The sequence below is a fragment of the Spodoptera frugiperda genome, chromosome 20 (assembly GCF_023101765.2).
Source record: "Spodoptera frugiperda isolate SF20-4 chromosome 20, AGI-APGP_CSIRO_Sfru_2.0, whole genome shotgun sequence".
In the NCBI taxonomy this organism is placed as follows: Eukaryota; Metazoa; Arthropoda; class Insecta; order Lepidoptera; family Noctuidae; genus Spodoptera; species Spodoptera frugiperda.
The window spans coordinates 10688401-10714913 of record NC_064231.1 but is presented as its reverse complement, the minus strand read 5'-3'; the positions used below and the strand labels follow the sequence as shown (position 1 = coordinate 10714913).

General features: G+C 37.3%; 7 protein-coding genes across 9 annotated transcripts in view; 6 read left to right on the top strand and 1 right to left on the bottom strand.

Moving 5' to 3' along the window:
• Positions 1 to 4241, top strand: part of LOC118282223 (vesicular glutamate transporter 1) — a 50202-nt gene extending 45961 nt beyond the window's left edge. For both annotated transcript variants that reach the window (XM_035603191.2, XM_035603190.2), the window contains exons 9-11: positions 1932 to 2035; positions 2408 to 2528; positions 3122 to 4241. In XM_035603191.2, coding sequence (XP_035459084.1) covers positions 1932 to 2035; positions 2408 to 2528; positions 3122 to 3328 — 432 coding nt within the window. In that variant the 3' untranslated portion in view covers positions 3329 to 4241. The remainder of the gene's footprint in view (positions 1 to 1931; positions 2036 to 2407; positions 2529 to 3121) is intronic.
• Positions 4242 to 7984: 3743 nt separating this feature from the next.
• LOC118262086 (probable RNA-binding protein 46) lies at positions 7985 to 11312 on the top strand. Of its 2 annotated transcripts, none has more exons than XM_035573203.2 (4): positions 7985 to 8763; positions 9207 to 9703; positions 9934 to 10141; positions 10428 to 11312. In XM_035573203.2, the coding sequence occupies exons 1-4, from the start codon at positions 8104 to 8106 to the stop codon at positions 10605 to 10607; spliced, it is 1545 nt and encodes a 514-aa protein (XP_035429096.2). In that variant the 5' UTR covers positions 7985 to 8103; the 3' UTR covers positions 10608 to 11312. The 2 variants fall into 2 exon arrangements, with proteins under 2 accessions (XP_035429096.2, XP_035429095.2); XM_035573202.2 differs by having other exon boundaries at positions 7988 to 8763; positions 9201 to 9703.
• A 996-nt stretch (positions 11313 to 12308) lies between these two features.
• On the top strand, positions 12309 to 14483 carry LOC118261871 (aspartate--tRNA ligase, mitochondrial). Its single transcript, XM_035572886.2, has one exon. It carries the CDS (start codon positions 12507 to 12509, stop codon positions 14406 to 14408), a length of 1902 nt encoding a protein of 633 aa, XP_035428779.2. The 5' UTR covers positions 12309 to 12506; the 3' UTR covers positions 14409 to 14483.
• A 132-nt stretch (positions 14484 to 14615) lies between these two features.
• LOC118262038 (inducible metalloproteinase inhibitor protein-like) lies at positions 14616 to 18445 on the bottom strand. Its single transcript, XM_035573137.2, has 4 exons — positions 18314 to 18445; positions 16562 to 16747; positions 15690 to 15860; positions 14616 to 15304 (listed from the first exon to the last, which is right to left on the bottom strand). Exons 1-4 carry the CDS (start codon positions 18396 to 18398, stop codon positions 15069 to 15071), a joined length of 678 nt encoding a protein of 225 aa, XP_035429030.2. The 5' UTR covers positions 18399 to 18445; the 3' UTR covers positions 14616 to 15068.
• Positions 18446 to 19566: 1121 nt separating this feature from the next.
• LOC118282205 (inducible metalloproteinase inhibitor protein) lies at positions 19567 to 20927 on the top strand. The gene is made up of 3 exons (XM_035603166.2): positions 19567 to 19732; positions 19950 to 20135; positions 20552 to 20927. The coding sequence occupies exons 1-3, from the start codon at positions 19630 to 19632 to the stop codon at positions 20770 to 20772; spliced, it is 510 nt and encodes a 169-aa protein (XP_035459059.2). The 5' UTR covers positions 19567 to 19629; the 3' UTR covers positions 20773 to 20927.
• Positions 20928 to 22002: 1075 nt separating this feature from the next.
• On the top strand, positions 22003 to 23371 carry LOC118261952 (inducible metalloproteinase inhibitor protein-like). The gene is made up of 3 exons (XM_050701426.1): positions 22003 to 22145; positions 22491 to 22676; positions 22978 to 23371. Exons 1-3 carry the CDS (start codon positions 22049 to 22051, stop codon positions 23196 to 23198), a joined length of 504 nt encoding a protein of 167 aa, XP_050557383.1. The 5' UTR covers positions 22003 to 22048; the 3' UTR covers positions 23199 to 23371.
• Positions 23372 to 23616: 245 nt separating this feature from the next.
• LOC118282207 (inducible metalloproteinase inhibitor protein-like) lies at positions 23617 to 25669 on the top strand. Its single transcript, XM_035603170.2, has 3 exons — positions 23617 to 23783; positions 24261 to 24446; positions 25338 to 25669. Exons 1-3 carry the CDS (start codon positions 23690 to 23692, stop codon positions 25556 to 25558), a joined length of 501 nt encoding a protein of 166 aa, XP_035459063.2. The 5' UTR covers positions 23617 to 23689; the 3' UTR covers positions 25559 to 25669.
• Positions 25670 to 26513: the final 844 nt, after the last annotated feature.

Sequence of the window (26513 nt, the reverse complement as noted above, 5' to 3'; positions counted from 1 at the left end):
TTGGCAGCACTATTGAAAGCCCTCTTCTTTTGACTCACGTCGCTCGCCTTGTGTATACGAGCGTCGGCCCATGCCCGGTATGCCGCTTGCATAAGCGCGTTAGCGCGAACACATTCCGGACCAAACCAAGGGCGAGCTTGGTCAGACACTGCTACGTCAGAGAATGGGATGTAGTACTCCATCCCCCGCCGCAGCACATCCGTCACAGCACCTGCGCACGACGATGGATCATTTGAAGAAAAGCAAGTAGGCTGCCAAGGATAACAAGCGAAGAACGATCGCATGCCGTCCCAGTCTGCTGACCTATATCGCCATACCCGCCTGGTGCCTCTGGGGCAGGGATCGGGCGGAGAGTAGACTGATACTGATTTCACCAGACAGTGGTCGGAACTACCTAACGGTGATGATATCGACACTGAGTAGCGGTCTGGATCTGTTGTCAGCAGAAGGTCCAAGCAATTGGCTGTGTGCGATTCAACATCCGGCACCCTCGTAGCTCCCTGGACCAGCTGGGTAAGATTTAGCGTAAGCGAAAGCTTTCGCATCTCTCGGCCAGCGTGGTCTGTGAACTGGTATGGGAAGAGCCACTCCTGATGGTGGGCATTAAAATCCCCCAGTAACACCAATTGAGCGGAAGGGTACCTCTGCTGAGCCGCATCTGCCGCCTCACTGAGGTACTGTGTGAGCCTGGTCGTCTCCTGATCCCCACTGTGCGAACGGTAAACACATGCATAGATAATTTTATCCATGCCTGTGTCCACTAGAGCCCAAAGCGTTGAGAATCTGGAATCCTCAAGGTCGCGGAGACGTCGATAGCATATATCGTCCCGAGCGTAAAAACACACACCTGCGTGCGGTTTAAAATTGTGCTCCAGGGTAAACCCTGGGTATGATAGGTACGATACGTCTGACGGACTTTTAATTTGCGTCTCTGAGATAAAAAAGAGAGAAGGTTTTTCAGTCTCAAGATGAAAGTGGACTGCTGCGAGATTTGTGTGCAGACCTCGTATGTTACTAAGGTGCACTTTAAGTGAGAGGGAGTGCAGCCGCTGTTTTGCTCTTTTCTTTTTTGACCTTGGCATGTTGTTGAGTGAGTTAGGGAAGGGGAAGGAAGTAAAATGGAGTCCTATACCGCTACCACAGTCACGCATTGGCAAGCCGTCATCATTGGGGTACTAGTCTGGAGACTGCGGGGACGCCCGAGCCCCCCGGAAATGTCCATCGGGCCCTCTCGCCTGGTCGCCAACCAGCACGATAGCGCATTCCGGGATTTTTCGCCAGTTGGCGGGGCAGCCTTTCACATGTGGCTAACACATTACTTGGGCCCCCAACTAACTGCGGTCGGCCAGCGGTGCACCGTGCCTCGGATCCCGCTACCCTCCGCGACTAGTCTCCCGATGCGTCATGAGCAACGCGAGTCTGGCCGGTCTGCAGACATTGGGACCGCCACTTTGACCCATCCCCTTTAAATCGGCTACACTGGGTATCGTACCGGAACACGCAAGGCCGCTTGGCGGTACGTCTTTACCCAGTGGGTGGTCACAAGCCGTCGGTCGAAACCTACCACCAGTAAATATTGATTGATTTCATTACCTAGCTATTACAGCAGTCTGTAACAACTGGCTGCCGTGTAACGTGTAGCGGGTTCGATTACCGCACGGAGTAACTCTTTGTGTGATCCACAAATTGTTGTTTCGGGTCTGGGTGTCATGTGCATGTGAATTTGTATGTTTGTAAACGCACCCGTGACACAGGAGAAATTCCTAATGTGGGGTAAGGTTTTTTATGAAAAACTTTAAAATAACTTACGTCACAAGGTGTGGTGACAGGTCATTTCAACTGAATGTATGCTAATCTGTTGTCACCGTACGCAATCACATAATTACAATTAATACTTAATGCTTACTGATTTCACTACCTAACTATTACAGACGGTGTTCATGGTGGCGGCAGCGTATTCCACGTCAGTGACTGGTTGTGTCGTGTTCCTTACTATCGCTGTCGGACTCGGAGGATTCGCCTGGTCTGGATTCAGGTAAACAAACATACCGGTAAACGAGCAGACGGATCACCTGATGGTAAGCAATCGCCGCCGCCCGGTGTGCTGTCGGTCTTTTGGGGATTAGCAATTTAAGGATTGTTTGGGTATCAGGGATTGGGAAGGGGGGTAATTGGGTCTCCGGTATCTCACTCACACAACGCAAGCGTTATTTCAGGTCGGTTTTCTGACATGCTGTGGTATCATCATTTGTCTAGCCGGCCCATTCGTGCCGAAACATGGCTCTCCCACACTTAATTTTAAAGCTTAATTCTTAATTTTGTTTCACACAAGTATTCATGTCAATTATTGTAAATACTGTACACAAGAATGGACTCTGTCACCAATACAATATGTGCTATATTCCAGCGTGAACCACCTGGACATCGCGCCGCCGCACGCGAGCGTCCTGATGGGTCTGTCCAACACGGTGGCCACGCTGCCCGGCATCATCTCGCCGCCGCTCGCCGGCGCCATCGTCACCGACAAGGTACAGGTCTTTTGTTATTGCATACATGTATTATTACACTAATTAACAGACGCAAGCACAGTTAACCAAGTTGTTTGGAATACAAGTAAGAAATTCAATGCCTGCACGACGCTTCGCGCGAGTTGATCGCACGATGCTGCTTATCACTATGAGCCCTTAGCATGACTTGAAACTAGTCGAGTTGCCTAATCAGACCATCACAGATGGGGCCCGGTAGGGCTGATACCTGATCCGGAGCTGCGGACTACCTAGCGGGTTCTGGCGTAAGAGCCTGATACTCCCTCTTGCCTCGCCGAAGGCGGGAGAAGTAACTGGATGATTTTCCCCTCTCAAAAAAAAGTTACTATAGATACATCTATGAATAATAGCCTAGTAACGTTGTTAGGTACCTAAAAAGCGATTCTGGTTTATCACATACAAAAGTAGAATACATAATATACGTTACGACCTCTTTTGTTAATTTCTTAGTATTTATTCGACGGGGTCCCGACCCTCAGCATTGAGAATAAACGACGCAAGGAGGAGGGAAATTGATTTATCACATTGAAAACAATGTTCTTATTTATCCTAACAATGCTCTTTTCTTTTTTCAGTCAGCAGACCAATGGCGCATAGTGTTCTTTATATCCAGCGCCATCTATCTGATAGGAGCGATAGTATACGGCCTCTTCTGTTCCGCGGAGATACAGCCGTGGGTCGTGGAGGTTGACACTGACGCTAGTTTCGACACAGATGGCGCCTCCGTCACTACGTCACGTGGCTACGATAATAAGGGCTTAGATCAAAATTCTGAAATGTAAAATGTATTCTTTTTAAGTTGTTTTAATGTTTGTAAATGTAGGAGATTTGGTTTTGTGAGATTATCGCCCGAATACTGAAATGCTACTCAATTTTAAGTTGTACTTAAATATCATGCTATCTCTGTCATTTTATAAAGAATTGATAGGGACAGAACTAGTTTTGAGAGCGTTTTAAAATTGAGTAGTGTTTGAGTATTCGGATATAATTATGTCGTGTATTTTTATTGGGCTTTGATTCAAATTGTGGGTAACTGAAGTTGATTAATCAGACAATTTGGAGCTCAAATTTTTATTTTTGTATGCTATAAATCATGTTTCTATGTATAAAAATGCTTAAAAATATATTTATGTATGTAAACTTATAATCTGATATGTCTAGTTTTCATACTATTAAATGGACTATGTATCGACTTAACGTCGTACTGAGAGTCATTAAATTTAATGGTTACTTAACCCAGTCCTTAGCAATTGTTTTCGATACAAAATCGTTACTAAGGAATAATTTAAGTAATCATTAAATGTCTCTGAGTGCAGTAGTAAAAGAAAGTTTTCTTATCTTATGTTGACGCAGCTTTTTGCCGACTTTTATTATTCCATGTCAGATATTTGTATTATACATAGTATCAATAGACATTATTTTAAGCTCATTTTTAGTTTTTAAGAACCATTTTTGTTTGACTAAGGGAAATAGGTACTAGAAAAAGATCTTAAAAGACTTAAACAAAAATCTTGGTCTTGTATTAAGTTTTATTTACATTTTTCTTACATAACTAAGCATAATTTAGTATTTTCCGGCTGACTTAAAAAAAACATTGTATTCAGTGTGTTAATTGAAATTCGACTTTATTGTATTACATTCAGAGTTGATAATCGAGTGCCTATGCGTCCCTGTAAAATCATTCCATTTTTTTTTAATAAGAATATTCTACTGTAAATATTTATAGATATAAGTTGCTTGTGATAGTAAAATGAAGTGTTTGTGTATATATTGTAATGTATTCAGCCTCGCATACGTGACTTAGAATTTGTATTGACACCAGTTGATCAATTTTAGCACTTACTGGTAAATAAATAAGGTTCAAGTTTTTTTGCATCGTAAATGGTTTGCTGTTACAACTAATTTTTCGGGGTTGCTTGTATTTTGACTTTATTTCTGTTTGACGTAAGGTTTAAATTCCATTAATTAGTGTGCTCATGTAAAAGTAGAAACATTTTTGCTTCACTGTTTTTGTCTTGTATAATATTTTCGTTATTGCTCGATGTTTTACCTAATTTCTGATTTGATATAAGGTTTAAATTGCATTTCTTCATATGTTACTTATTATGAAAAATAATTCACAGTTCACTCGTCGTTATTGAAATGTTTGAATTTAATGCTGTATGAAATAAGGTTTAAATTCTATTAATTAGTGTGCTCATGTAATGTAGATCAGAATTGTAAACATTGCTTCACCGTCTACTCATCGTTATTCAAATTTCGAGTTTAATGCTGTATAACATAAGGTTTAAATTGGTCTGCTCATGTAATGTAGATCATTCCTAAGTTAATATTGTATCTCAAAGATCTGCTTTTAGTGTATTATTTGATTGTGATAATTTTAGTTTTAAGTTTTAAAATGAGTTATTGTAGTATTCAAGTATGTTCACTGCTTTGTTGGGTAAAAACCAGCACTATTGTCTTGAAGATAACCACAGAACAGAGAAAAAGAAGTAGAAGTAGTATGTAGGCGGGGCACGCGTAGCCCCTGATAAGTACAGATATGCTTATGTTTGTCATTTAGGCGTTTGTACGCATATCAGTCTTCGTTGGACTGTATAACGTCAACTAGACTTGGAAAAAACCGTCAAAAATCGAAAAAAAATATAAAAATGACGAAATGTGCTATTTTATAGTGAAAAGATGAAAGCCATGACAAAAATGTGCCTTGTAGTGGTATATCGTATCATCGGTAAGTGCTATTTTATTTTATTTTAATTTATATTTGGCTTGAAACTAGTGACATATATTTTTTTAAATCTACAAACTAAATATAAGTTTATGTGTAAGATGATAGGGTCTACTTTCTTTCAAACGCAAACCTGATGTTCTAGAAGATTTCATTCGTGACATCTAAAATTTTGCTACTCGTTTAGGGATTGACATTATCGATAACAAGCTGTCGATATAATTAAAACTGTTTATAACGAATATAGAAAAATACAAAAAAAATGGATAATAAGTAACTATTAAACATTAATTATGTTGTTTTAGATTTCCGAAGGATCCAGAAATAAAAGGAAAATGGATCGAGATGACTGGAAGACAAAATTGGTTTCCTGCCACTAACTAGTACAATTTGTTTGGACCATGTTGTACAACAAGATATTATATTATGAGTATAACCGAAAAAAAATGCGCAATTTTTGACTATAAATAATCAGTTAAATTTCTAGATTGTGCAGGCAGAAATACCTAATCACGTTATGTTTGTTTAATGTTCAGTTTTATTTTCTATTTTTTGTAACATACGACCGTAATAAAAAATACTTTATATATAAAATATGATTTTTTATTTTTGCAATACAAATTTTGTTAGAATACTACGAACGGCATGTGACTCTTTCCGAGTTATATGTACTTAACTAAGATCATTAAGACACCACTGACAAATGGTGAAGGAAAACATCGTGAGGAAACCTGGGCTTATTATTTTCTAATTACCTATTATAAGTTTGAAATCGACAACCCGCATTTGGCAAGCGTGGTAATCAATGCTCAAACTTTCTCCGTGCGTGAAGAGGCCTTTGGTCAGCAGTCGCCACTTATAGGCTATTGATGATGATAATGATAGATAGATAGATAGATACTAAGTACTTCTTTTTCAGTCCAGTTTCAGTTTGCTGCGCCCGATGTGACTTGAAACTAGTACACCTTTTCTACATTAGTTCATCAGAGGACGCTGCTTACTTCAAATACTTGTATACTTACTTTATTATTCTGTGTACTAACAAATCTAAATCCTTCAATTATTATCTCTTTAAAATTAAAGTTTAGAAAAGAAAAAAATATATATTTACAGTTTTACAAGAAAAGATGTTTATTCCTATAGAAATCTGATAAAATATTATAATGTATACGAGTATTAAAATGTGTTGAACATTTTAATTATATCGATAAGTAAGCTTTCGATATCGGAACATCACTAGAGAAAATACAAGCGATAAAGTAGCTCGTTAAACAAATGTCAACCTTAACATGATAGCAATACAGCGTAATTGAATGCATTTATGATAGTGACATCTAGCGTCGAGTAGCAGAACTTGTTAGTGAAATTATGATGCATTGAAAAAGAAGATTCTTTATTTTAAAATTAGTAGACAAGAGTCAACTCTATTAATATGTAATTAATGTGTTTTTTTCAAAGTGGTGACGGCTGATTTAAAGGCTATTTAACACGGACCAGTCACAGAAAGATTTTGGTAGTGTGACATATTATGATTATCCTGGAGATGTGTTAATTTGGGCGTGGCTTCAGAAAAATTGCCACGCTGGTTCTGATACTAACACAAGCGGTATACTATTTCTATCTCTTCTTCTCTATTCTGTGAAGATAACAATACTTTGATAAAACTAATCAAAGTTTAGGAGTGGGAAATAGTAGCAAATACGTCATTTATTTGCTCCCACTCCCTAAACTTTGATTCGTTTTATACTCTCCCCACTCATAAACAAAACGTAACCTTCCCTTGGACCTCAACTGAAAATCTTCATTTTTACCAACCAATTATTGAAACAAGTAGGGAAACAAGGAAGTCGATAATAAGTATAAAAAACTAATACATATTTTAAACCATATATTACTAAAACTAAAATGATCATAACTTTAGCAGTGTTACTTGTAAGGGGAATCCCAAACACTTTAACATGAAAATGTACATCTGCGCCATCTATTGATACAACTCTGTAACTTTTACTGTAAACATACATTTATCAATACTTCTTTTATTTTAATTTATTAATTGTAACGATAACATGTAAATTAAAGTTTTATTTGTAGTTATATCACAGAGAATAATTTTGTTTTGAGTATCTCGTACGAAATAATCAAAAATATTAATAAAGGATGAGTAACGACAAATCATGATTGAAAATACTTTTAATGTATTATTTACTCAATAATTTATTTAAAACCTATTTCTTATAGTGAAATACTGTACTAACAACTATATTCATATTTAATACTAAAGTAAAACAATCATAAATTAATTAAAAGTAATAATTACTTTCAAAAAATGTTTACAAAGAAACTCGTCTTTAAAAAAACAACTTTTTATAATAAAATATAATCCCATCAATATAACTTGTTTGATTTTTATATCAGTTTGAATACTTATTCATTTGTTTTAATTTTGAATTGTTTTATTAAGCAAATCAAAAACGGAACTTCTAAATATACCTAACTACCTACTCTATCCTTCTGAGTTACCGACTATGAAATCTCAATAAAAATACTTTATTCACTTAAATTGTTTTAAATAAAGTAATAAATAAACAGCAATATACTCTAAAATCAGCATTAATTTATATGATTTAAGCATTTATTTTCAGATGATTTAATACAACAAACATACACAACATCAGCGGTAAATTCGAATCGTTGGTGACGTCACAGCCGCCGCCCGATGTTTGTCGGCGAAACTATAAAGGGGACCGCCACTTTGATTTGCCGCTTTTTCGCCAGCAGTCGATTAGCAGTGTGTATTAGTTGTTGATTGTTAATAATAATCACATCAAAATGGTAGAACAAGGAGAGTGTATGACGCGGAAACTCTTGGACCTGATGCAAGAAACTGGGTATCCACTGGTGCAGCACAATGGGCAGCGCAAGTTTGGTCCACCCCCGGACTGGGTCGGGCCCCCACCGCAAAAGGGCTGCGAAATCTTCATCGGGAAACTTCCCAGAGAAATCTTCGAAGACGAACTGGTACCAGTGTTCTCTAAAGTGGGTAAGATCTATGAAATGCGACTAATGATGGATTTCTCCGGCTCCAACCGAGGCTACGCCTTCGTAACTTATTCTACAAGGTCCGAAGCCTCGAGGGCTGTGAAAGAATTAAATGGCTATGAAATACGACCACGGCGACACATTGGCGTCGTAAAATCAGTGGACAACTGTCGCCTGTTTGTCGGCAATATACCCAAGACCAAAACTAAGGAGGAAGTTTTCGAAGAGCTTTCGAAGCGTGTGGCTGGGATCGTTGACTTGATTCTGTATAAGAATTGCTATGACAAGAGACTTAACCGGGGATTCGCGTTTGTGGAGTTCACTTCCCACAGGGCTGCGGCGATGGCGCGCCGAGCACTTGTTCCTGGCTGCGTGAAGATATGGGATCAGGAGGTGATGGTAGACTGGGCAGAACCGGAGCCTGACATCGACGATGAGCAGATGCAAAGGGTGAGTAAGTTCTAATGTGTTGCTATGCGATGTTTGCCACAGCCTTTTGCCCTACATGCACCTGCTACATAGGAGAGGTCTCTTTGCTATTATTACGTATAAATATTTACGTTTCTTAAACCTGCCTCGTGTTTAACAGCTGTCCTACAGATTGTATTACACCTGCCATGTTGCTAATTAGAAACAAAGCTTTTAAAACGCGAAGTTTATCTTCTGGTACCTAGTCACAACTATGGCACTGCGATTTTGTTTAGATATCAAAGTGCGACGTTATCATTATCAAATTGCTCATATCACAATGCTGCCAAGTGAATTTGAACCCTTTTGCCTTGTCACAAAGCTCTTGCTATCTTTTCAATTATTGTTCTTAAGCCATTGCATAGAACTAAAACAGTCCATTGAACATTTTGATTTATTAAACCTGCATACTTTTGCAGGTAAAGGTGCTCTATGTAAGGAACTTCCAAATAAAGACTACACCTGAAACTATCCAGGCAGTGTTTGAAGCAGCCATCAATAATCAAATTGAGCGAGTGAAAAAGATCTATGACTACGCTTTCATACATTTCCACCACCGTGAACATGCTGAGTTGGCAATGAGAAAGTTGCAAAATGCTGATATTGATGGCAGCAATATTGAAATACGATGGGCGAAACCAGTTGTTCGGGAGATCTACCGCATTCAGAAATTGAACAGAGGTAATGCGAAGTTCAACAACAGTTTCAACCTGTCTCAAACACTTTGGTTGCACAAACAACAGCTTGAGAAGAAAGAATACATGTCGTCTCCAAAGGATGATGAAGGAATTGGTTCAGCTTGTGCAGGCGAGTCTTCATGTGGATCACCTTCGGAGATGAATTGTTCTGCCTACCCTCAGATGACCAAAATCAAGGAACAATATCCCTTGGCACCAGCTAAGCTTGATTCTATGTGCAAAAGGTATTTATTAATTTTTAGCATAATTAATTAAAATGCAATATGTTTAATTCAATCATCATCGTCAAGGGCTAGAAGACTTCCACTGCTGACAAAGGCCTGCCCCTAAACTCATTTAATAAAATAATTTTATTTAATAACGAAAAAATAACCAAGTACTATTTTTAATATCAGTTTACCAAAATGAGATTTCAATAAATATTAATTCTTGATTCAACATTTATGTATTACAGGTACATGTGGGCGCCTCCAGTCTACAATTACCAGAAGTACTTGGACCCCACAGGTGCTGAGATTTGGATAGGAAGAGTGGAGATCCCACATATTGGTATGCCCTTACTGAGTATACCGCGAAGACTTGGACCACTCGCCACAAGACCCTGCATATCGATGCAACAGGCACAAATTGAGGCTGCTGACAGTGCTCTTCAAGTAATAAAGGTATGTTTTTGAAGTGTCTTTAATGCTTGAAATGTGATCATTGACATGACAGTATGACATTATGAAACTAAGACCTGTGTGAGGAAGTTAAAGCATTGTAATGGGGTTGCTCTCTTGCTTTTCTGCCTACCCTCATATTTATTTTTATGGTGTATTATATAGCCAATTTTGTGACTTGTATTCCCTTTTTTAGCTTATGTTTTCATGAAAGCTCTGAATGGGTCTCCCTATCTTTGTCTTTGGTCAAGTCATGAACTTATTTTAACCTACTATTTCTAAATTTCAGATGTTGAAAGCAGATCTCATTCAGCAGTCCATGCCGCCCCCACCACTAGCACCAGTCTACCCTACCATCATGTCTCCGATGCCAAGCTGTGTGAACCTGCCCTATGACTACATAAACCCACCACCAACCTTGTACCCAAGACCAATGCCTGTCACAATGCCCATCTGGCGCAGCGTTTGATTTCTTTCAATTATATTACTTAGGTTTTTGATTCTTCGAATTTTATTCTTTATTTCTGAGTAAATAAAGCAGAAATTCTTTTGTAAACTTTGTTGTGATGTTCAAATCTTAACGGCAATCTGATGGTTGTGCAGTTAAGATGCATTTTGAAGTTTATTTTTGTTTTTGTTGTTGGCGTTAAAGCATTTTTAGTATTTTTAGGCTAAGCGACTCTTTTGTAACTTCATTTGTGACATAATCACTCCATTGACTAAGTTTTGTAAGTTTATTTCTTTGACCTATTTATGTCCGACGCGCAATCGCAGTAGTTACTCTGACAAGTATAATATTCAGTTCTTGATTTTTGTAATTTTTGGATTTTCTATTCAATTGCATTATTGTAACATGTATGTTGCTAACTGCCTAAATTCCATAACCGTTAATTACTTTAAATTGAATTTTAAATTGGGTGTTCGGAATTTAAGCAATTAGTAGGTACCCGTAGTTTCCATTTTGTTTCCTTAAATAAGTACTTATTTTTGTGATAATTTGATAGTTTTAGTTAGGCTATTATTTACCGCGGTAAAGCAGCCTATGCAGTGCTTCCTTGTGCTTATATCCTAGTATATTCAGAGTGAAAGCACTGCCTTGACACTATCACAATGTTACTATTGAGTACAGATTTTATGTATTTTTTTTAGAATTAATAAATCTTTAAATAATATATGTACTGTCTTTCAATTATTCTATTATAAGAAACCCTTAATCCTTTATAAGGCATAACATTAAAGTAAAACATTTTATGGTTTAATATGCGTTTTGTAATATTCACTGAACTTTTCGTTGAAGTAAACATGGTGGTAAAAATATTCCCTTTGCCTCATAAAGGGTAATATTAGTGGCCAGTCTCAAATGGGACTGATACCGGTTCGATACCAGAGTCATATATGCCTGATCAAGTTACAACATAAACGATAGTAAGGTTGCAACATAAACGATAGTTTTAACCCGTCGTATGCTGAAGCGCTGATCAGTGCGAGACAACAATGTGTATTCTATTGTTGTCTCATATACCCGCAGACGAAAGGTCCTTGATTTATTAAACGAGAGATTACCCAAGCAGATATCGATGTAAATACTATTCTCGATCAAGAAACTCAAATGGGCATTTTGTGTAATTAGTATTTACTGCCGAGTTGCAAGAGTTAAGCCGCTGCCTCGAATCTTGCGGGCAGCGAGGCGGTGGCCGCAGGATCTTATGCATAAAATCAAATAGACCGGCCTTCGAAAACAGAGGCGCGGTGACGGCCCGCGCAATTTAATTTGAATCGAAAAGATGTTGCCGCGATTGTTCAAATATTTCAAAAAACAAATATCTCCACGATGAAATAATTAACGCAACATTAGGATTAGGATGCGTCCACATCTGGCGAATATGCCGCGAATGTACAGCTCGCGAGCTGTCCGCGAGTAGCACGAGTGATCGTCTGTCGCTACAATACATCTACATACTTTATTCGCTTAACTCCCATACACTCGCACTTGTGTTGACTTCTTTTTGTTTGATGTAGTTTGTTGTCGTCGTGGCCACGTTCCAATCATGAATTGAGGATTTTTATGAAGTGCGTGAATTGATCACGAACTAAAAAGGCATTGTTTCAATACAGCTCAGAAATGTTAATGTTTAACAGTTGACGTTTCAACCTACGTACAAACGTCAAATCTGATGGATTTGCAAGCCGATTGTCTGAAAGTTGTAAACAATTTAATTTTTTAACAAATTATAATAGATCAGCTTAGATACAGTTGATTTTAGAGAGAATATTAAGTAATGTGTTTTACAAAATCATTAAAATACAGGAAGCACAAGTGTTTGGTATAATTTTATAACATTAAAGATAAAACTATTAAAACTTGAAAATGTTGGCTAGAAACATGAATTTAAATAGAAGATGTTTAAAATACTTCTCGGTTTCATCGTGTTGCCGTCAGACCAAGCACCTATTACGCCAGCAGAAGACTATTGCAAGTTTCAGTAATAGTTTACTTCAAGATAAAAACATAACCTATAATTCTTCGATTTTGCCGAAAAAAAGTATTCATGAGACTAAACAAGTCGTGAAAACAGTAGTTGATGATCAGAATTGTAATACTTTCACATATAGAACACATACTTGTGGAGAACTAAGGCCAGAAAATGAAGGACAGAAAGTCACTCTTTGTGGTTGGATCCAATTCTCTAGATTATCAAAATTCCTTCTGCTAAGGGACGCATACGGCCTCACACAATGCATAGTGAACGATGATAGTATAAACTTTTCTGATATACCTTTAGAAACAGTTGTAAAGATAGAAGGGACTGTTTCACTAAGACCTAAAGACATGATCAATAGAACTATGGCCACTGGTGAAATAGAAGTTGTCATGAACAAGTTAGAAGTACTCAATACTGTGGACAAGCTTCCTTTTAATCTGAGAGATTACCAAAAACCTAAAGAACAGCTTAGATTGCAGCACAGGTACATAGACTTGAGGTTTCCTGAAATGCAGAATAATTTGAGAGTCCGTTCACACATGTTACATAACATGAGGAGATTTCTGATTGAAAACCATGGGTTTGTTGAAGTTGAGACTCCTACATTGTTCTGTAGGACTCCTGGCGGTGCGAGAGAGTTTGTAGTGCCCACACACCATGAGGGATTGTTCTATTCTTTAGTCCAAAGTCCACAACAGTTCAAGCAAATGCTCATGTCAGGTGGTATTGATAGATATTTCCAAGTGGCTAGATGTTACAGAGATGAGACCACTAGGCCAGATAGACAGCCAGAGTTCACACAATTAGATATTGAGCTATCCTTTACTAACTTAGACGGAGTCTTAACTATGATTGAACACTTACTTTATGAGACTTTTGTCAAACAACTACCAAAGCCACCTTTCAGAAGAATGACTTACAAAGATGCATTATCAAATTATGGTTCAGATAAACCAAATTTAACCTTTGACTTGAAGTTCATAAATATAAAGAATTTATTCCCAGAAAAATCGAATGAGGAAGAGTTTGGTGCATATGCACTTCCTTATACTAAAGAAATTGGAAAATTAACAACAAAATACAAAGAGAAAATTAGAGAGTTTGCCAAGAAATATACTTGTAAAGTGGTATTAAATGAAAATATTGAAAAGGAATTGGGAACAGAGATTGGACCAAGAATACAAAGTGTAATAGGGAATGATGCAGCAATAATAGTTTTAGGTGAAGATGAGAATGCCTGCGTTTGTTTAGGAGAAATAAGACTAATGATAGCTTCATTATTAAAATCAAAGAATATGCTTCAAGTAAAAGAAAATGTAGAACCATTATGGGTCATAGATTTCCCATTATTTGTGAAAGGAGAAAACGGTTTAGAGACATGCCATCATCCCTTTACGTCACCTCATCCTGAAGATATGCATTTATTAGACTCTGAACCACTAAAAGTAAGATCCTTAGCATATGACATTGTTATGAATGGCAATGAAATTGGAGGTGGGTCCGTCCGTGTTCACAATGCGGAGTTACAAGAAAAGCTGTTGAAGATTTTGGACATTGATCATTTGAAGTTATCACATTTCTTGAATGCGTTAAGGTGTGGGTGTCCACCACATGCTGGGATTGCGTTAGGTATTGATAGATTGGTCACATTGGCATGTAATGCGGAATCTATTAGAGAAGTGATTGCATTCCCTAAGTCCCATGATGGCAGAGATCCTTTGTCAGGTGCTCCTAACAGTATCAGTGAAGATGACAAGAAGTATTATCACATTTCTACTGTTAAATAAAAGGTTTTTTTTTAATTATTTATTAATATTTTAGTTTGTAAGTATTACATAAATTATATACTTTGTTTTACAATATTGTAGTGGTTTGATTTGTACCAAAATCTACAAATTACCTAATTAGTTAATACTAACATAAAATTATAAAAAAGTTATTGTACATAGGTCATGTAACGCATGTATCTACAGGTAGACAGGATGTGTCATGTGCAATATGCATTATACTATGTATTATCATGCAGATAACAATCGACCTAATAGGCATGTAACAGTTTATTTATTATAGTAACTAATATCATAGCAAACCAGACATTAGTTTGTAGCATCTAATTAATTAATTGATAAGTGGAATAATAACTACTACTGATAATACTACTCTTTATTCCTTGAAAGGAGAGGCCAGAGGTGCATATAAGTACCTAATAAGAAGGTAGGTACTAATTTATACTATCTGTGCCTTTAATTCTAAATTCAAAACATTTTTGAGTAAATGATAAACTACCAGTATTACCACAAAAGACTTTACATATTAAAAAAAAAAGAATTTACATAAATTTAAAAACGGTTTAAAGTTTGTTTACAAAATTAAGTTGAAATTGATTAAAATATAGGTAAGTAGTAGGAACTTAGATAATTAAAGTAGTAGGTCATTCTAAAACATCATCAAAATTCTCCTGTTTGATTCAAACATTCGTCTGAATTTCTTTTCTCTGGACATTCACACAGTGGTATGCACGGTCCACGTTCCTCTTCCCTATAAAATCCAGGTTTGCAATCGCACCCCGGTGCGCAGGGTCCCTCAATGCATGTGTTTGGACCCCCAATTCCGGCACAGGTTTCGTTCAAGCAAACACGCTCACAATTCGTAGCTACTTCAAACTCTGAACAGTATGGACGCGCTGAAAATAAAGAAACGTTTTGATAAAGGATAAATGATATTTATTTTGCAAATAGGTTACAATGTAACTCTTTTACACGTCAATCTCTTATATAACTTGATGAAACCGGCATTTCCTGACTACTATGAGAAGAAATGCCGAAACAAACTCGGAGAAAATCAATTAAAGATTTCGGAGATTATTTTTATTATAAGCCCATGATGCTCTGCGAGGCGGGGTTGGTCTATTCAGAGGGATGCGGTGGCCTTTACAGGAGCAGTAGGTAGGTAATTATAGAAGTACCTACGAAAGAATCCCGCACTATGTAGTCTTTTTTTCCAAAAGCAATGTGGCTACCGCAGTTACACCCATCATCAAAAAAAGGTAAAGGTGAGTAGGTACTTACGACAATGCTCAAAAAGTACACATCTTCCAGAATCGCTTCTCGCGTATCCATTTTCACAGTAGCACGAAGTCATGCACTCGGTATAGTTGCAGTCAGTACCGTTATACAAGGTGGGGCACATTGTGTCACAGGGGGGACCACATGCGTAGTATTCGTGTAGGCCACACGAGTCTGGGAATAGATAAGCAGATTGGTAGATCAAATATTTAGGTATAATAGGTAGGTTGATCCATTTTTAACGTAGGTAAATAACATTTTCCGGCTCTTTAAGGATGTGGCTTTACGGCAAGCAACAATTTCTTCCAGCTAAAACTAATGTAGGTAAGGTAAGTAATTCATCTCTTGTTTTTTTTTCGCCTATTACAATTGTCTATGGTGATGGTCTCAAGTTTAAAGACCTCCCGGTGCTGCGGGCGACCTAGCGGGTTAGCGGGGCTTCGAGCAGGAGTAGGAATAGAAAAACTAACCCAGTTTTTATCCAGTAAGAGTCTGATATTCTCTCTCTCGTCTCACCTTAGGAGAATGGAAGAATCATTTGAATACCCCCTCATTGGCCGAGTCGTTGCAAGCGAGACTGCCGGGTAAGGGTCTCGGGTTCGATTCCCGGGTCGGGCGAGTTATTACTGGGCTTTTTTCAGTTTTCCGAAAATTTCTCAGTAGTAGCACGGAGTCTCTAAACGTGCCCGGTATATGGCAATAGGCTCACCACCTATAACATGGGACTTACAACATAAATTGTGAAGAGTGGGTGTACACAGTGGCATTACGTGCCATAATGTGCACCTCTGCCTACCCCTTCGGGGATTAAAGACGTGACGTATGTATGTAGGTATGTACCTATGTATGATGATGAGGTATTTATTGGCACTTACCACAATAGCTCTCTGGTACACATTCACCTCCCAGAGTGGTTCTAATGTAACCGGGCACGCAGATACACCAGTGCGAGCAGTTTTCTCCTACCGTCGTCAAACAGGTCACGTTCTCATATCTGGTGTTACATATTGGTTGAGGGGGACAAGAATATATACACTCGTACACTTCGTTAGCTCCACATTCTGAAAATAAAATTAGAAAAGAGAAAATTATTGATGATCGATTATTTCATTCCGATTGCCGAATTCTATTCTCGTATCGGGCCTTCGGGATTAGCGAAATGCCTGTGCTTGAACATTGGAGGCTTGAAACTTGTAACAGTATGTGGTGAGCAATAGTGTCGCTCCAAATCAGCTCAAAAATATGAATAACATTCATCATCATTTAGGTAACATATGATGTGTGTCACCCTACCGCTTCAAGAAATAAAAAGCGTGATTTTTGGTGGACTACAACTAAGTGTCTTAATATACCAATACTTAATCCGCTATAGCAAGTAAATAGAAGATACAAATAAATAGACTCATAACTAATCTCATTCTCATTTGTACACGACAAATGGATCAAGAGAACAAGTTTTTCTTTAGTTTTTTTTATAAATAGACGTCACAAACATGCTCGGTTAAATTAGAAGGTACTTCCCCATTAGGTGCGCTCACGCAATAAACCACGTGTTTCGTACTAGCGAACTCGTCTATAATATAACAAAGTATAACTAAATATAATTAGGTAGGTAGGTACCTAATTATTATAAAAATAATACAGATCATTTGAACGGGAAATTCTTAGTCGGAGGTGCATAATCAATCTATTATTTTGCAAGTAGGGCACCTAACTTTTAGAGATAAAGACGTGTTAGTTAGTATGGGTGTTTAGAATTCTTACCTTATTTAATTACCCGGGTGAAAAATTACCGCATGCCTTATCCCGCCTTTCGAGAGGCGAAAGAAAGTGGCAGACCCTTACTGACTAAAAACCACCCCGATCATACTCCTGCTTCGAGCTGGAGCCCTAAACCCTTTACTCCTATCTATCCTCCTATCCATCTACAAAAATCCTATTGTCTGCCACTTATGTAATGTGTCCTTGTTTCTAAATAGGGGGCGTATCATGAAAACAATAATTGCAATTTATTATGCTGTTTTATAATATGCGTCGATGATTATTATCATAATAATATCATGTTACCTACAGCTTAACGATTCAATGAATCAATTGTTATCTAATGCTCTGATTCACAGCTTTTGGGTGATAAAAATCAAAATAAATAAATGTATAACTGCACTAGTTACTTCCGCGCGGTTTCACCCGCTTTACTTGACTTCTATTGGATGTAGCGTGATGTTTTATCATTTCATGTTGATGTTTTATTGTTCTTATGTTCTACAAATAAACATTTTGATTTGATTCATACATTTTTCCATAGTCTCAATAATTTCCTTGAATAGGTACTTAATAAATACTTTTGGTTATAGATCGATTTCTCGGGAATCCGAGATCGGTTCTCGGGCAAGGCATTATTGTTTGGCAACTGATTTTGTTTATACCTTTTATTGTTTAATATGTAATTATGTTTATGCCAACGCGCATTGAGCAAACGTGGTGATTAATGCTCAAACCTCTTCTGTGAGAAGGGAAGCCTTTGGTCAGCAGTGGCCGCTTATAGGCTGATGATGATGTGAAGTTCAAATCTTAGCGTACATAATTTATATGGATCAAATCACAATAAAAATACATAATATGCTTACCAATATTCCGAACCTTAGGTGTGTACAAGAACTCGTCTTGAGCCACAACTGATGCTGCAAGGCAGATGATTAACACGAGATACATGTTCACAACACACTGTGTTATGATACACTGAAGCTTGGAAGCTGTTGTTTATATGTACCTATGTATGAATTATAATTACTATTATATGTTTTATAGACATTTCTTTATAAATAGAGGCGGAATCACATATAGGTACATAGCGGTAGCCCTTTTGCCTGGAGAAGGTAGGTCTAGAATTTAGGACTGCAGAACACCAAAATATCTTACAACATTTGAAAATGGTTTTAATGTTAAGTATACATATAATATTGCTAAATAAAAAAAATAATTTAATCCATTTTCCATCAGCCTGGAAGTTATATTATAGATATCTAATCTAAACAAGGAGTTTCAGACTCTTACTATGACTAAAAACACCCCCTGTTTTTCGAGCCGGAGCCCCGGCATCCCGCTAGACAGTTCGCAGCTCCGAACGCGAACCCAGCCTAGGGAAATTACCTTAGCCTATTTGTTGAACAATAAATTAACACCTCTACTATTAGCATTTAAACATGTTGTTTCTATGTAACGTTTGTTTAAATATACAAGCCTATGAATATTTACATAAATGTACGATACATACTTTATGGTATGATACTATAATACGGGTTTTGTGACCGATTGTATGTTTAACTCCTATGATGTCAACTTAAGTAAAGTATATGAAGTATGGGAGAGCCATGCTTTAGCACGAATGGACCAGCTATCACGGCCTCACAGAAAACCGACGTGAAACAATGTTTCGTTGTGTGAGTGAGGTTACCGGAGGCCCAATTACCCCCCTTCCCAATCTTTCCAAACCTCGATTCACCAACAATCTTTAAATTCCTAACCCCCAAAAGGCCGGCAACGCACTTGTAACGCGTCTGGTCTTTTGGGTGTCCATGAGTGGCGGCGGTTGCTTACCATCAGGTGATCCGTCTGTTCGTTTACCGGCTTATAATTCACGAGGCAAGCAACGTGCTTGTAATTCTTCTCCATAGGCGTCGATTGCATACCATCCGGTGATCTGTCTAGTGAGACTGACAAAAATAAAAAAGATATTTCGCACGGCTGTCGATCTCTGTTTCCGTAAATAATTACCTACGGTACCTAGAATTAGAAGGACGTCTCTACTAAACTAAACATTGACAAGCGTACAACTTCAGATGTTTTCAACTGTGATGACGTCAGAATCAACAAACCTCGGTATTAGAACAGGTTATATGAACAGACACAGGCTCCGCACGTCAATACTCGAGGAGCCGGCAACATGTGGAGGTGTGTGGTACTGCTGTCTGTGTGTTGTGTGGGACTAGCTGTGGGACAGCTGGGATTGGGGCTATTGGGTGACGATCGATATTACCCTCGTAAATGTGAGTTTTTGTGATGTATTTTTTATATCGTTGATTTTATAGTCGTAAGTCTTAGAAAATCTAGGAATTTTAAAATTGAAATATATTGAACTATGTGCGTTGTTCTTTAATAATATATAATCTGCGACTGAATCCATTTTTATGATTAACTTAAGGAAATTGTCAGTGACACTATGTTTAATTTTGTTTATAATAAATAAATGTTTTCTTTTTCCAGCTTGTGGTACAAACGAATATTACGAAAGTTGTACCCATGATTGTCCACCAGAGAAGACCTGTGAAACTCGCAAAATTGGTATAAGTTGTCCAGCTGTTGTTACACCCTGTATAGGAAGATGTGTCTGTAATGAGGGCTACTACAGGAAGACCCCAGGTGGCGAGTGTATATCAGAAGAAGAATGTGGTAAGTATTCTGTTTCATTTTAAAACGAGTGCTTACTTCTGATTTTCCTACTTGACATTCAAATTAATGAACGTGACAAAAATTTTTTCGGGAAGTTACAATATAGTCGAGTTGTTTGGAATGCTAATTTTATTTATATCAATTCTATACTTAAAAAAAGGCTAAAAAGAACTCTCATAAGATGCCAAAATATAAAAAATAAAATAAAAAACGTCACGTCTTTTATCTCCTAACGGGTATGCCAAAATAATGTAGACTATGTAGGTACAGGAAATTTTGTGCTTTATTCAACAAAATAATAGGCATGTTTATTGAGTGATCAATATAAGATACAAAACAAGCTAAATATTTTGACCTTGAATTTATCGTGGCAATACTTAATTGTTCATCTTACAAACATTATGTGGTATTTCTAGGACCGGCTTGTGGTGAAGGCGAGGAGTACAAGGATTGCAAAAACCCTTGCATAGAAGAGAGCTGCGATGCAATGGGGAGTCTGATACCGAACTGCACCGCTCCTGAACCCTGTGAACCAGGATGTGGTTGCAAAGAAGGATTCTACAAACTGTACAACTTTATATGTGTTCCCAAATGTTATTGCCGTGAGTTGCGGGATACACCTGAATGTAGAAATTAATTTAATTTAGTTTAGTTGTGTTTTTTGTTTTATGTGTAAATAAAGCAGAACCTGTCAAATCTATCAAATAATGATAGGTTTATTAATTTAAGTACTATTGTTTTTTTAAATTTCTATGTTAACGTGTTCAAATAAATAAAGAGAATACAAAAATGTTTGGTTTTTATTATCTTTATATATATAATTCTTCTGTACGTGTGTATGTCACTGAACTCCTCTTAAACGACTAGACGGATTTTGATGAAACTTTTTGTGTGTGTTCAAGAGGATCTGAGAATGGTTTAGATTCACAATTTTGTCCGCTGGACAATGTTTTTTTAATTAATTTTTAATTTATTAGTAGTTGTTGATTTTGGAATGTTTTACATCGGATCCGACGGACGGCGCTACCATCGCAGTGTCAAATATTAATGACGTTAGATATTTGAATAATAATTTTCATCAAAAAGGTCCAGAATGTTTTAGCTTATTAAAAAAAGAATAAAATTTTCAAATTAACGTGTAGACAGGACAACGTCTGTCGGGTCCGCTAGTAACTTATAAGTCCCATGTAAGAGGGGGTGAGCCTCTTGCCATATTAGGCTACAATTCTAGACTCCTGAGAAATTTTCTTCCTGAGAAATTTTCGAGTAACCGAAAACAGCCCAGTAATACTTTGCTTGACCAGGGAATCGGACCGAGACCTCTTGTCCGACAATCGCACTTGCGACCACTCGACTAACGACGTAGCGAGTATATTTTCTATATTTCCGTCAAAATCCGCAGAGCTTTGTAATGGCAGATCTGGCTGCAAAACTTTAACGTAGTATCGTAATCAGTTTCAGTATGTATGTGTGTCATTTTTATACACACACAACGTCACGCCTTTTATCCCCGAAGGAGTAGGCAGAGGTGCACATTACGGCACGTAATGCCGCTATGCAAGGTACATCCACTTTTCACCATTTGTGTGACATATGTAAGGCCCATGTAATAGGGGGTGAGCCTATTGCCATATCCCGGGCACAATTCCAGACACAGTGCTACTACTGAGAAATTTTCGAAAATCCGAAAAAAACCCAATAATACTTTGCCCGACCCGGGAATCGAACCCGAGACCCCTTGGTCGGCAGTCGCACTTGCAACCACTCGACCAACGAGGCAGTCATCTCTCATTTTTATGTATGTGTAAAAATTATTAGGATTTTGTTTTCAATCAAAATTCCTTATCAATTAGATACTCAAATTACCTATATTTGCCAGACTGAGAGAAAATACTGTACCAAGAGTCGGCAACATGTGGACGCGTGTGGTACTAATGTCTGTCTGTTATTTCAGTCTAGCTGTGGCACAGGGACTACTTGACTACTTTAATCTATACTCATATCATACGGGTGAGTTTATATAAAATATATTTTTCAAATCATGTTTGATGGAAAGCAGTATAGCGTTTAGTAACTTTAGTAAGGTAATGCTTGAGTCAGTGTTACAAGTGGGTAGTCAATTTATCCTGTAGGAACTCGTCTAACGTGCAATACCTTTTTTTAACTAAGAGTGGTTTTAATTTTCTTATAAATACACTAGTTTTTTCTATTTCTCTTAATTGATCTGGTTATTTATTATAAATAATAGTCGTGTGGATCGTGGCATGGTAAACGGAAAAGCAATGCTACAACCGGCTCGATAATAATAGCTTATATTAAATACAGCAAATTGTTTGTTATTTTTTCTTTTTCCAGCTTGTGGTCCAAACGAATATTTCGAACGTTGTACACACAAATGTCCACCAGAGAAGACTTGTGAAACTCGCAAAATTGGTATAGTTTGTCCAGCTATTGAAACACCTTGTATCGGAAAATGTATCTGCAATGAGGGTTACTACAGGAAAATACCTGGTGGTGAATGTATATCCGAAGAAGAATGTGGTAAGAGTTCTATGTATTACTTTGAACGATAAGAATATTAATTTCCTAGCGAAATGATAATATTATTTTGACTCGTTACAATTTTACAGCAACAGCTGGACTATGGACCTCTTCTACAATAGGATATTGGGTTGGTGATCGCAATTTAAAGAGATCAAGTTCATTATTATTATGTTATCGGCTTATTTACGCAACTGTTTGACATGGAAGTCGACTAGTTTAGTAGACTAGAGTAGCAGCACGACAATCGCCGCGTCGTGTGTCGCGGAATGAGCTCATGTGTATTAAATTTCTTTTCTAGGACCGGCGTGTGGTGAAAACGAGGAGTACAAGGATTGCAGAAACCCTTGCATAGATGAGAGCTGTGATGCAATGGGGAGTCTCATACCGAACTGCACCGCTCCTGAACCCTGTGAACCAGGATGTGGTTGTAAAGAAGGGTACTACAAGTTCTTCAATACGTTATGTATTCGCAAATGCTATTGCAGTCTACCACGGGAATTACCTGATTGTAGAAATTAATCATGTTTAAAGTTCACCCCGTATTACAAGAAACTTTATACTTTAATAGATAGTTAACATTTACAAAAAAGATTGTATTCTTGTTCCCTTTATATGGTGTATAACTACTATGATTTGACATTACAAAAGTTCCTAATTTAGGATTAATTGAAATAAATGCTTTGACCTGACTTATGTTTTAAAATTATTGTGTGTCGTGTGTTGCAAAACTTCTCTACCGTAATGTATTTTTAATTAGTACGGATTGAATACGTTATTTAAATTAAAAAGTAAATAAAGGTAAGATAATGGTATTTCAAAGGCATTTTTATTTAAGGTAAATACGAAAAAATAAAAATAAACAAAAGGGAAAAATAAACTTGCATACATTTGGCGAATAATAAAATTAATTGCAGTATGTTCTTATCAAACATAACGAGTTATGACGTGGAAAAGAAGTTTGTATATAAACAGACACGCCCCAACCGTGCATATAACAAAGAGCCGGTAACATGTTCAAGTGCGCAGTACTGATTGTCTGTTATCTGGGTCTGGTTACGGCTCAGCAACTATCTGATTATGTAAATCCATCTTTAAATCAATCAGGTGAGTTTTTGGAACATAATCCACAACAAGTTTATCTGTCTTTTTATAAAATAACTTACCATCAGGACATTTTATTGACCGAAGATCCCTTCGGAAGAATCAAAGGGTATGGTAGTGAGTTAGTTTAGACCTATAAAATTGTGAAGGTCTATTTTTTGGCAGTTATGTTGTCGTGGTCAGGCCTTACACAGAACACTATCCCAGAAACCGTATTTATGTGTAATCAGGGGTAGAAAATCCTCTTTGGGGCCGCGGGTGCATAAAGTAAGGAGTCTAAGTGCCCATCCAGTGGCCTCAGGGAAAACAGTTTCAGGTCTTTTATCCCCAAAAAGCTAAGCGCCTTTTGAAGGTTTCCTTCTGTCATAAAAAAGGTGTAGAAAATCGTAATTGCCTTTGTATCAAATAAAATGAATACAGCTGCGGTTTAACACAAAACAGTTTAGGTAGGTATATCAATTGTTCGTTTTCTTGTTTCAGCTTGTGGCAAAAACGAATATTTCGAAAAATGTACATTTGAATGTCCACCAGAGAAGACCTGTGAAACTCGTTTAATCAATGTATATTGTCCAGCTGTGGTGATGCCTTGCATCCCGAAATGTATATGTAAGCCGGGTTTCTACAGAAATGGTCCAGGTGGTGAATGTATTTCTGAAGAAGAATGTGGTATGTGTTCTACCTAAAAATATAATAATACAACGTCACCCTCTCCCCGGCTTTATTTTTGTTTTTTGTTTTGAGAGGGGAAAATCATCCAATGACTTCTCCCGCTTTGGGTGTGGCGGGGGGGGGGGAGTGTCAGACTCTTACTGACTAAAAACCACCCCGTGCCTTCTCCTGCTTTGAGCCGGAGCCCCGGTAACCTGTTACGTTGTTTGCAGCTAGAAAGGGAATCCAAATTCACAGTGCATTTTACATTTTCTTAATACAAACTTTTAATCGATAAACGAACATGGCAAATTATCTGCACAGTTTGGTGCAGTCATTTGAAAGTTACGTGTGTGTATACAAATGTACACAATAATTTGTGCATTTGTGTACATAATTCACTTTATGGCGTCGCATTTTTATTTATGTAGTTTCAATATGTAAACTTCCTATTATTTAATCTCTCTTACGTAACGTCTGTTTCCTATTGTTATGCCAAATGATAGGAGTCTGGCACTGGTCACTATACCCAAATTCATTATTTTTTATGCAGTTTGCTAGAATATCTTATAATTCCTTTAAATAAAAATGATGAACACATTAGGTATTATAAACATTCCATTTAGTTGACATAATATCGTGCTATTCGATAAATTAGTGGGCGTGTTCACTAAATGAGATAAGAAACAAATAAATTAATAATCCTCAAAACCGTAAGGGTTTGGAATCATTTACTTCTAAGCTTAGGTGTTCCACAGGGACCTATCTTGGGTCCACTGCTATTTTTTATGCTTGCTGCTACTGCTATTTTTAATTTTTAAATGTCGTTAATAAATGCATGAAAATTACCTTCTACTACCACGTATATAGTTAGGGTTTATACTGAACCTGTTTGTGCTGCATTTGTAGGACCAGCTTGTCCTGAAGGCGAGGTGTACAAGGACTGCAGGGATCCTTGTGTAGACGAGAGCTGTGATGCCATGGGGAGCCTGATTCCGGGCTGTAAGAGTCCTGAGTCCTGCGAACCAGGATGTGTTTGCAGAGAAGGATTCTACAAGCTGTATAACTTCATATGCGTTCCTAAATGCTATTGTCCTGGGTTCTGGGATTCACCTGAATGTAGAAATTAATGAAAATATGATGTGGGAGTTTTGTCCCAAAATAACCTGCCACTGTTTTTTTTTAAATGATTGTCTAGGTACACTTTGAAAATAAAGCAAATAAATATTAAAATGTGAAAGATTTTAAACTTGACTTATTTTACCCGTATGCACCGATGGTAAGGAAAAAAAGGAACACTCATTAGAAATATGCGATAGACTACAAATCATCACCCTTCATGTTCTGTTTTCCAAAGAACAATGATTTAGGAACGCTGACCGTCCAATTAAAATATGTTGCTAATTGGCCTGTATGGTTACTAATTAAGTAAATGGCGTGCATTCGAGCTTTTATTTTAAATCATACGTATTATTAATGATTATAAAGGTGCTCCCACATTGGTAGTTATATAACGTCCTAGAGACTGATTGTAACTATTTGGCAGTTTAAACAAATCTCGTGCTCAGTAATTGTAGAGTATGTTACGACGCTATTGCAAATGTTACCTTGTTACACAATGTTGTATACTGTTGTATAACTGCTGTGTGGGAGCACCTTAAAGTCAAAAAGGTCCTTCATTTCCATGTAAAATTATCTATTTTGTAAATGCAGCCTGATTTTTTTTACACTTTCCAAAATTTTTTTGAAAGTTAGAGATCACTCAAATATAGAAGAAATACGGTTAAAAAAACATTAATTTATGATCAAAGTGACTTTACTTTCGAAAGTCGGTGGAAAGTGTTAAAAAAATCACGCTGTTTATCAGTAAAAAATAGCAATGGATATTAAAATAATCTAACAAACGACGCATGAAAACGAAGGACGGAAAAACCAAAGGCTCGCTGCACTGTTGTTTTCTACGTGCACTTGGTCACGGCAACGATAAGTTGCATCACTGCAACTGACGTAATAAAACAAATCAGGTTTAAAGGATTCCCATGACATTTCGGAAATAATTTCATATACAGTCCCAGTTTTCTCATT